The following is a 10124-nucleotide window of genomic DNA, read 5'->3' as shown; positions in this document are numbered from 1 at the left end:
AACAGACCAACACTTTTGCTCCAGAAGCAACAACTGTTTTATTTTGAAACAACAACGGATGTGTAGCTAAAATGATCTTTTTGACTAAATCACACAAAAGTATTTTGAAGTTCTGATTTGTTCTCCAAACGATGCGACTTTCCGGTAAGGTCAGTTTGCCTATTTGCAAGTAGCCGTAAAATGTGAAGAAACTGGGTGTGTCGGCATTTGGATCTGGCCTAAAATGACTCGTTTAATCGTGCGGAAAAGACACTAATATAGGTAGCTAATCCTCGTAAATAATTAATCCCCGTTGGTTAATCCATTTATATTTGTCTCGGTGGAATGGAGTCACGTATACATGGGGGAAGGAGCGTGAGAAGAAGGAAGAGGAGGAGTTCAAGATGTGATTAGTTAGCCACAATTAGTGTTATGGCGACCGGCCAGTAAAAGGTGGTTAAAGTCCACATAGAGGAAGATCCGCTCTCACAATCAGGGCAGGGAATAGAATGCCGTCTGCGGTTGACTGTGACCAGGAAGAAGCAGTGTCAAAATGGCCTTTTGTCGGCGGAAACGACTCAAACTTTTCCTCATCGGGGTCGCCTCATTGGCTTTTCTTTTCGTGTACTTGGGCGACTTCTCGGGGGAACTCCACGCTGACGCCAGCGTCGATTTGCACGAGGAGAACGAGGTGGATTTAAAGAGACCGGTGTATGAGAAACCCCCGCTGGTACCTGATGCCCCCGGTGAGTTGGGTAAAGCGGTAGAGTTGAAGTTGAACGCTGAAGAGAAGCTGAAAGAAGAGGAAAGCCTCTCCAAGCATCAAATCAATATCTATGTTAGTGACAGGATCTCACTACATCGACGTCTGCCTGAGAGGTGGAACCCACTGTGAGTAAACTAAAATGCTGAACTTATTGTCTTCCATAGATCGCGATGGATGTCCAATTCATTCAAAGTAGGAGGGTTGGCATTGCCGATGACTGTATGATCGTTCATTCACTGCCACTCTCCCAGTTCAAATTGATTGGACGACTAGTAGTGATAAACACATTTAAAGTCAAAGCTAACGTTGCACATAATTGGACGTCTATTTACGCCAATGGTAATGGAGCAACATTCATTTATTCCACCCTTTAAGTTACAATGGATGCCTGGCACTAATTGTTTCCTTGACAATCCTTCTCATTAAAAGGGTGTTTTACTTTTGTGTGTGTAATGAGACATTCATTATGATTCATTCATTTTGTGAAGACTATTTTTTTCATGAATCCAGTACTTCATCTTCATTCACACCCAAAAATTCCATGTTGCGAATTAAACTTTAAGATTAAAATGACCTTTTCTTTTGTTTAACTATAACCGTGGCCTATGTGACCCAAAATGCGATGTTAAAATATGTGGATGATACGTCTCAATTTATAGTTATTCATTAATAAATATTCATTTGTTCATGTTCACAAGTGTTTATTCTCACATAGGGAGTGCTGGAGCATATCCCAGCTAACTATGGGCCCCAGGTGGGGAATGGCCTGAATTGGTGGCTAGCCAATCACAGCGCACAAAGTTGTGTTGGGTCCAAAGATGTATTGTAATGCCACAAACTAGGTTATTTACACACCAAGTATCTTGCCCGTTTTTACTGTCAAAGTTGTGATATCAAAGAGATAACGTTTGTGTTACTTCTTCTTTTACTATTGCAGGTGCAAAGATGTGCACTATGATTACCGGTCCCTGCCGACCACATCAGTGGTGATAGCTTTCTACAATGAGGCCTGGTCCACGTTGCTCAGAACTGTCCACAGTGTCTTGGAGACGACACCAGACATTCTGCTCAAAGAGCTGATCCTTGTCGACGACTACAGTGACAGAGGTAAAATGGCAAAAACTTGCGATGAACCTTCAAAACTGTAATGCTGCCACTTTGGCATGACAAAATTCCCTATGATGCGTGAGCTGTCGATAATTCCACCACCAAAAATAAATATCTTTTAATAAATGAGTTGTGGACAAGCTATATTCATGTAACTGGTAGAGAGACATTACAAGGAGTTGCGACCAGAAAGAGTGCCCATGATGTTCTTATGAGCAGCCTATCACGCCTGCTGTATGCTCGTATCTCAAGATAAATATTTGCTCGAAATTTTACTCCTATCTCAAATTACTCGTATGTCGGGGTACCCGATGGTCAAGATATTACTCTATTTATTACTGAAATGTGGTTACAGGTGTTCTTCTTCTTGCTTTTTGTTTAACCAGAACAGTTATTTAGCTAACAGCTCATATGTTATTGCGTAATTCTGTAATGACAATAAACTATTGCCTCGCCCATTTTGAAAAGAGCTATAGAAAAAAAAGATTGGTCTGCATTTGCTGACATTTAAAACAAGTTGGTCAGGACTAGCCATCTTCCCCACTCACCATGATACAATTGTGGGTGTGACCATGCGTTTCTGCAACTGTCAAAATGATGGCCATATGAAAATACCATTGGAACTTCATTTTAATGCTCTAAAGTTTATTATCAAATCAGAATATTGATACATTTGATACATCAGGTATGCGTCTATCAGTAGAAGAAGCCCAGTGGTAAGAATTTTAACTGTCTAGACTGGATCAAGGGTGTCAGACTTGAGTTGGTTCGCGGGCTGCTTTAACGTCAACTTGATTTCACGTGGGCCGGACGGACCATTTTAGATATAATATTTAGATTTTTTTTTTTAATAAATGGATTAAAAGAACTGTATTAGAATTCCTGAATATTTAGATTTTTTTTATAGATCTAAAAGAATGTTTATTTTAGTTTATTTTTAGACTTTACAACATTATTTTTTAACTAAACAGAAAAAAATGATTTAAAAATTACAATTATTGATTTAAAAGGGGGAAATCAGGAAATTTAATATACATCTATACTCTATTTTAATTTGATCCTAAATCAGAAAGTAGGCACTCATGATTTACTTTCGCGGGCCGCACAAAATGATTTGGCGGGCCAGATTTGGCCCCTTGGCCACCACTTTGACACGTGTTTAATAGGTATTTAATAAACATACATGAAAATGAAATTAGATATGAACAAATAAGAGAAATAGTGAGTTTTTAAAAGAAAATAGGAAATCTTATACAGTTCTTTCTTCACATTTTGAGAAATGGCATGTGATGTCATCGAGCTTCACTGATCCTTCTGCCAAAGGGTGTATTTGTCTAGTTCATGAATAAACAACGCATTAGGCATGTCTGAGGAACTGCCTTTTGTGATGGTGTTTGTTTGCAATCTTAAACATTTTTTTGTCTCCCGGGGAGTTTAAGTCCTGCTAATGCCAAACCAAGTTCCTCCATTGTGACCTATTGTTGTTAGGCGGACACCTGCACTGTTTGGTCACACGCCAACGTCTTTTTTTCTTCCTCTTCCTTTCACTGACCTCGTTTCTTGATTGCAGAGAAGTATGACAGTGCAGTTATTCCTCAAATATCGTGGTTAATGTACACCAGACATGGCAGCCGTAATTCTTTTTAAAATGACTAATAGCAAAAATATATTGTAGTAAATTTGTGATAATTGGGGGATTACTGTATAGTATTTGTTGGCTTTTAATTCTTTAGGTCCAAGAATGGCTTCAAATTTAGTGTAATCTTTTTCTCCATCTGCATGTTCATTCACTCATTCACCTAAATAATTTTATTTCTTGTTTTTTTCTTTCTGAAGATCACTTAAAGGAACCTTTGGAGAACTACCTGTCCAATTTGCGGAAGGTGCGATTGATTCGGGCCACACAGCGGGAAGGCCTGGTCCGAGCCCGCCTCTTAGGGGGGTCCATTGCAACAGGCGATGTGCTGACTTTCCTTGATTGCCACTGCGAGTGCCATGAAGGGTGGATGGAACCTCTTCTCCAGAGGTTAGCAGAAGCCTTTCTCCTTGTGACGTCACAATTTTGGCAATCTCTATGGAAATTATGTAAATTATGAATGGAATTCGAATGATTGAAGTATATATTGAAAAGTTGCCAGGTTGGAGGAAAGACTTCTCAACTTGTTTTTTCATTCAACTCAGAATAAAGGAGGAGCCAACGGCCGTGGTATGTCCCATCATCGATTCCATTGATTGGAACACCTTCAAATATCTCGGTCACCCTGGCGACCCTCAAGTCGGTGGCTTCAACTGGGGGATGGTCTTCACGTGGCATTACATCCCGGATCGTGAGATGAAACAAAGGCGTTCACCAATAGATGTTGTCAGGTATGATTTTGGAAATTTAGTAAGATGTGTGGCTGAAGGCTTCACATTGAGATCTCGCGACTGTTAACACTGCGGAAGGGCCAGCTTGAAATGCATGCAAGTTATCAGTGGAATCACAACCTCAAGTATTTTATTAAGAGTTTAAAAAAGGGCTGTCTATATAACAAAATTCACTTCTTCTGTGCTGGTGCTGGAACGTAACACTGCCGACAGAATGGTGATTGCTACTACTGTAGTCCCTCAATTATCGCTAATTCACTACTGTGTGATTTTTATTTTTTTTGCTATTAATGAAATATTTTTAATTTTTTTTTACTTCAGTGCTGAATTCTAGTAGCAAAACCGGCTTCTGCTTAATAGTTTCAGCGTGGATTTATACATTTTTATGAACTTAAAATAAATTACTATTTATTTTAAGTTCATAAAGATGTGAAAATCCACACTGAAACTCTTAAGTGGGAGCCACTCTTGCTACTAGGACTTGGACTGAAGCAAAGAAAAAACACATTTTATAATATATATAATTTTTGTTTAATAGGCGTGGCCCTACTTTGAGATTCCGATTTTTGCGGCCATGTCTGGTCTACATTACCTGTGATATTTGAGGATTTACTGTATACTGAAGTTTTTTTATTTTTTTTTTTCTCTTCCCTCTTTAAGGTCTCCCACTATGGCTGGTGGTTTGTTTGCCATTCTTAAGAGCTACTTCACCTACTTGGGCACGTATGACACGGGCATGGAGGTCTGGGGAGGAGAGAATCTGGAATTCTCCTTCCGGGTAAGAAGGAGGATCTTAAACAGTGGTTCAGGTTGATGGCTTATGAAAAGTTGAACATTATTGAAATGCAAACTTTTTTTTTTTTTTTACAACCTGCCCAAGTGCTCTTAAATATCAATTGACCAAACGGTTAGACTAGATTTGGTGTCGGGACAGGTTTTGCCTTGAAACTGCATAGAATTTTGTATTTTGGATGTGGATTATTTCAAATTTAATGGGTAGGTTGTAACATGGCCGTTTCTGGAAAGACTTGTTTTGAGTTACAAGCTTGGTGACGTAAAGAATTGCCTCATGATTCAAGGCAATTTCTTCTCCTTTTAGATTTGGCAGTGCGGTGGGAGCTTGGAGGTCCACCCATGCTCGCACGTGGGCCACGTATTCCCCAGGAAAGCGCCATATCCGCGTGGCAAGGCTTTGGCCAACAGTGTGCGCGCTGCAGAAGTGTGGCTCGATGAGCACAAGGAGATCTACTACCATCGAAACCCACATGCACGAAAGGTGAGTCAGCTGTTGGGTAAGGCTGTGAAAAGTGACGCTCGGGATACGTAAGCGGGGAAAAGCGAGAAGTTTGTGAAGTTGCCGCTCTGCGTGCCAGAAGGTGTCACCTATCAGGTGTCTGCAGGGTAATTAAGCTCGCTTGACATGGATCTGGTGACCATTGCACGCTATGTGCCAAGTAATGTCAATAATTGGATGTCTATGGTCAGTAGTACTGGACTGTTCCTATTCTGTAAAATATCAAAATTTGTCTCATATCTCAAGATAAATATTTGCTCAAAATTTTACTCCTATCTCAAATTATCCTATCTTAAATTTGAGTTGGTGTGAGATGAGGAAAAATATGTAGTGGGTCTAAATGTGGTATTAATATTGTCAGAGATCCTCCAAATGATGGCCACATTGGCACAAAAGCATTGCTTTTTCAATAGGAGCCCTTTGATTTCAGGAATACTTTGGCGATGTGTCAGAGCGCCGGCAGCTGAGGGAAAAACTCGGATGCAAAAGCTTCAAGTGGTACTTGGATAACATTTACCCCGAGCTACGGGTCCCAGAAGACCGGCCCGGCTTTTTTGGGATGGTGAGAAATGGCGCCTATTTCACTTTTCAGATGGCAAAGCCTTGCATACCGTTAAATTTGGTTGTTTATTTGTTTGTTTTGTTTTTTTAGCTGAGAAGCGAGGGAATGACTGACTTTTGTTTTGACTACAACCCTCAAAGTGAGACTAATGAGCTTGGCCGAAGAGTCACTCTATACCACTGTCACGGGATGGGGCAGAACCAGGTTATTTGTGCTTCCTCCTTTTGTTGCACTTTTTTATTTTACCTTGGATATTTTTATTCTGCTTTCACTTTTCTTTATAATCAGTATTTTAGTGCTTGACCTCTCACCTCTCTGTCTAAATTAGATATTATTTTTCTTTCTCCCTGTCTCATTCTCATTTATATTCTGTTCCTTTCACATGAACCATCTTCTCCTTTTTGTATTCTTATGTTTTTGTGCCTTTTATCTATTATATTTCCAATATATATTTTTTATTTTGTTTATATTTTTTCATTCATTTGTTTTTATCCTTTTGACACTTTTCTTTCTTTTTATCAATTCTTTTCATTGAGTTGATAAACATGAAATGTTATTTATTTTGTCCTTGTTCTTTTCTGCACATTTTTTTCATATTTGCTCACCTTCTACTTTTCTTTTTTCCCCTATTTTTGACCCCTACCAATTCTTGTTGACAAAAACAAAGGTGACAGCTTATCTTGGATTTACCTCCAAACTATTAACATGTACTCTTGATATAATCAGTTACATCTCCGTACAGTCGCAATATCAAAAAAATTCAATACACATGTTAAAATGTGTTCTTTCAGTCTACTATTGTGGCCTCTTATCCAAATTTGTATTTTTCCCTCTCACAGTTCTTTGAGTATTCATCATCAGGTGAGATCCATTACAACCTGAAGGGCTCCACTGCCTGTGTAGAAGGAGACAACATTAGCACCTACTTGACAGTCCAGGAGTGCAGCAAAAATGGGGAGTCCGTACTCGTGAACCAAAAGTTTCTCCTCCGAGAGGTAATTCAGGACATTCCAATTTCACATGTATATACTGGTTTTGAATCCACACACACTTGTTAAAATGCCAGGATTTATATAACAGATAGAGCTTTACCTGATCCGATAATGTCATTTTGCGAGGATCTGAATCAGGTAAAAAAGTCTGGGTTTTTAAACAGTTTTTTTTATTTATTCACTCATTGGCTGCCATAGACATTCAATCCATCTATAAATTAAATTGGATTGGATGTCATCTGCCGTCAATGGCAGTGAAATATGATCACTCAAAGCCAAACTTCTCAGTTGAAATGGATTCCATGTCTATAACTGTCAAGCAAATTAAGAGATAATGACCACAGGCAAGAAAATATGAGGATATTGCAAAAAGTGTCAGTTATAACTCGCATTTAGATATGAGATATCATTTGTGAATCATTCATTTCCAACCTAAGCTGCAAGTTGTGAAGAAAACATTTGTTGTTGCTCTTTTTTTGCAGGATGGCAGCCTACTTCACGTGGCTAGCCAAAAGTGCGTTGAAGCACTTTCTCAGACGGACAATGGCACGCCGACGCTCTCTCTGCAGCCCTGTTCTTCCACTACACTCCAAATTTGGTCCTTTCATGAGAACCTCTAACGGTAGTACCATTGCTATTTTTTGGGGCATCCCTTGTTTATTTTGTGCACATTTTAATTAGTATCTATTTTGGATTTGATGGACCACAGCAGGTTAGTAGTTCTTAAGTGAATCTATTTATATTGAGCACTTTGAGTAACAAGCAGGATTATGAATTTTAATCGATTTTCTAATGAAGAATGTTGTTCTGTTTGTCCTGGAGAGGGCAACCTTGCTCCTCCCTCAAGCTTTTTAGAAAATGAATAACCAGGGATGCCTACAAGTGGGAATTACGACACTGAAGGCAAAACACTTATTTTTTCTTTATATGGGTATCTTTACCTTTTTTAAAAGTGCAGCTACATGGGTTTAAATGAAGGCCATATTTAGAAAATCCTTTATCGCTTTGTGAATTCTGGTCTGTTTTTAAAATACTTTTACTTTGAATCCCTTTTGATTATTTTTCTTTCTTGTTTTGTCTTATTTTTTGGAATCTTTTCTCTCTTTATCCGTGCCTTTTTGTTCTATCTTCACATGGCAGTTTTGTTTTATTGAGCTTTTTTTGTTTTACATTTTTCGTTATTTTTGTCAGTCTATTTTGTTCATGTTTTTTTTTTCTATTTTTGTCCTTTTTATTTGTAACAAAAATCATTGTCTTTTCTAGTTATTTTTTTCTTCTCCACATTTCTGATTTAACCAATACAGCTAGCTCTTCCAGTGCCATTGATGATGATGATGGGTATCCAATTATGTAGTTTCTTTCATCGTCCTACTTTGTATTTAAATTGTTTTATCAATAGTAGACCTCAATCCATTTTAACTAGGATTGGCAGTGAATTTACTGCTATTCCTCCCATTTCAAATTGGATGTCTATCACAATCAATGGCAGTTTATGAGCTGAGTCTAAAATTACAGTTAGGTGTAGTTATTTTATTCATATTATTAATTGTTAACCAGATTTGTCATCAGAATTCAAGGAATTAACTATTCACAACTATTTGAGTATTTCATATTACTACCAGTAGTTTTAGAGTACTTTGGCTATTTTTCAAGAACAAATATTGCCGACAAAGTCACTCCAAAAATCAAAAAAGCTGTTTTTTGGCTTTTGTAGTTTTTAAATCTATATCAAAATGGGTTGGTTTCTCTTAAAACAGTTTCTTTTCCCCCTTAAAAGTGAAGAAGTGAACCTTAGTAAAATGAAAGTGACTTTGCTGCATCTATTTTTTGCTTTTGTAATACCTCAAACACAAAAAAAACAGCAAAAGAACCATTTGTTTTAAGATATACAACAAAAGTGCCGCGAGCAACGGCGTCATATTTTTGACAACAAAAATCTAGCATGTGGCGCATTTGAATCCACGGTCAAACTTGCGATTGGGTGCCCCGAGGCTGTGCCGCCGGTCCCGTCATGAAATGAGGCCGATGTTGTCTCCGGAGAGCCACAACAGCAGATGGATTGCCTCATTGATATTGTTTTTACACTCCTTGCTTCTCCCAAATATTATTCACTTTGGGCTTCACCACCAGAGGTTTTCTCTTTATGATACATCAAGTGCAAGGCTTGCAAAAGTGCATCATAACTTTTTAACGGAAGGAATTAATGCAGATGGCTGATAGAAGAAAGTTGGATGATCTCATTGGCGTTCACCTTCACGCGTCTTGGAGTAGCGAAAAAGCCGCACTTATATACTTTGCAATTGATTATGAATGTTACGTCCTCCGTTAGATTAACGGTGGTAGAAATTATTTCAGAAGTGAAGCACAGCCAAAAGCACGTGAGGACTTGAGTATGTTTGCCGTTTATTTTCTCAAATGACTTAAATGGTAACTGAAGAGCTTCCTATATGATTGAAAGGGAAGGACACTTTGATAATTTATTTTTACATCTCGTAAACCTCCCCCTTAACTTTTTTTGTTTTTATATTAACAATTTACAATTGTTATACAACTGCTGGAATGTCAGGGAAATGAAGCGTGGTGGCCTTATGTGCTTATACTGAAAAAAAGAAGCTATTTTTGTTTTTAAAAATAGAAAATGTCATTTGTACCTGTTCTTGGTGCAATAAATATGAATATGAACCAATCTGTGACTTTTGATTCAGTTTTTTGGTGTCAATGAATACAAACAAGGTGAAAAAAATATGTTGTTAATCAATACAGAAATTAAAAATGTTATGATTTCTATCCCTGTTCAAAATTGATATTGTAAATGGACAAAACAATGCACAAGATGATTACAGGTTACTCCCTAACATGTCTCAACAGATCAAAATGAGCCGACCATGCATGTTTTCTCAATGTGGGAGAAAACCGGAGTACCCGGAGGAAACCCACCCACCCAACCAAACATGCAAACTGCGCACAGATGGATTGACCTGGATTTGAACCCATGACCCTAGAGCTGTGAAGCTGACGCAAAAAGTTAGAACCCTTGTGTACATTCTTAATGCATGG

The 10124-nt window shown here is 38.2% G+C and overlaps 1 protein-coding gene across 1 annotated transcript; it reads left to right on the top strand.

The window, feature by feature from the left end:
- On the top strand, nucleotides 1-9753 carry galnt12 (UDP-N-acetyl-alpha-D-galactosamine:polypeptide N-acetylgalactosaminyltransferase 12). The gene is made up of 10 exons (XM_077743823.1): nucleotides 1-870; nucleotides 1683-1852; nucleotides 3689-3878; nucleotides 4034-4219; nucleotides 4880-4997; nucleotides 5319-5495; nucleotides 5944-6075; nucleotides 6166-6279; nucleotides 6915-7070; nucleotides 7550-9753. Exons 1-10 carry the CDS (start codon nucleotides 533-535, stop codon nucleotides 7685-7687), a joined length of 1719 nt encoding a protein of 572 aa, XP_077599949.1. The 5' UTR covers nucleotides 1-532; the 3' UTR covers nucleotides 7688-9753.
- The last annotated feature ends 371 nt before the right edge of the window (nucleotides 9754-10124 follow it).

This window comes from Stigmatopora nigra, chromosome 21, assembly GCF_051989575.1.
Source record: "Stigmatopora nigra isolate UIUO_SnigA chromosome 21, RoL_Snig_1.1, whole genome shotgun sequence".
In the NCBI taxonomy this organism is placed as follows: domain Eukaryota; kingdom Metazoa; phylum Chordata; class Actinopteri; order Syngnathiformes; family Syngnathidae; genus Stigmatopora; species Stigmatopora nigra.
Note: the sequence above shows the minus strand (reverse complement) of the source record. Positions and strands in the feature narration are given on the sequence as shown.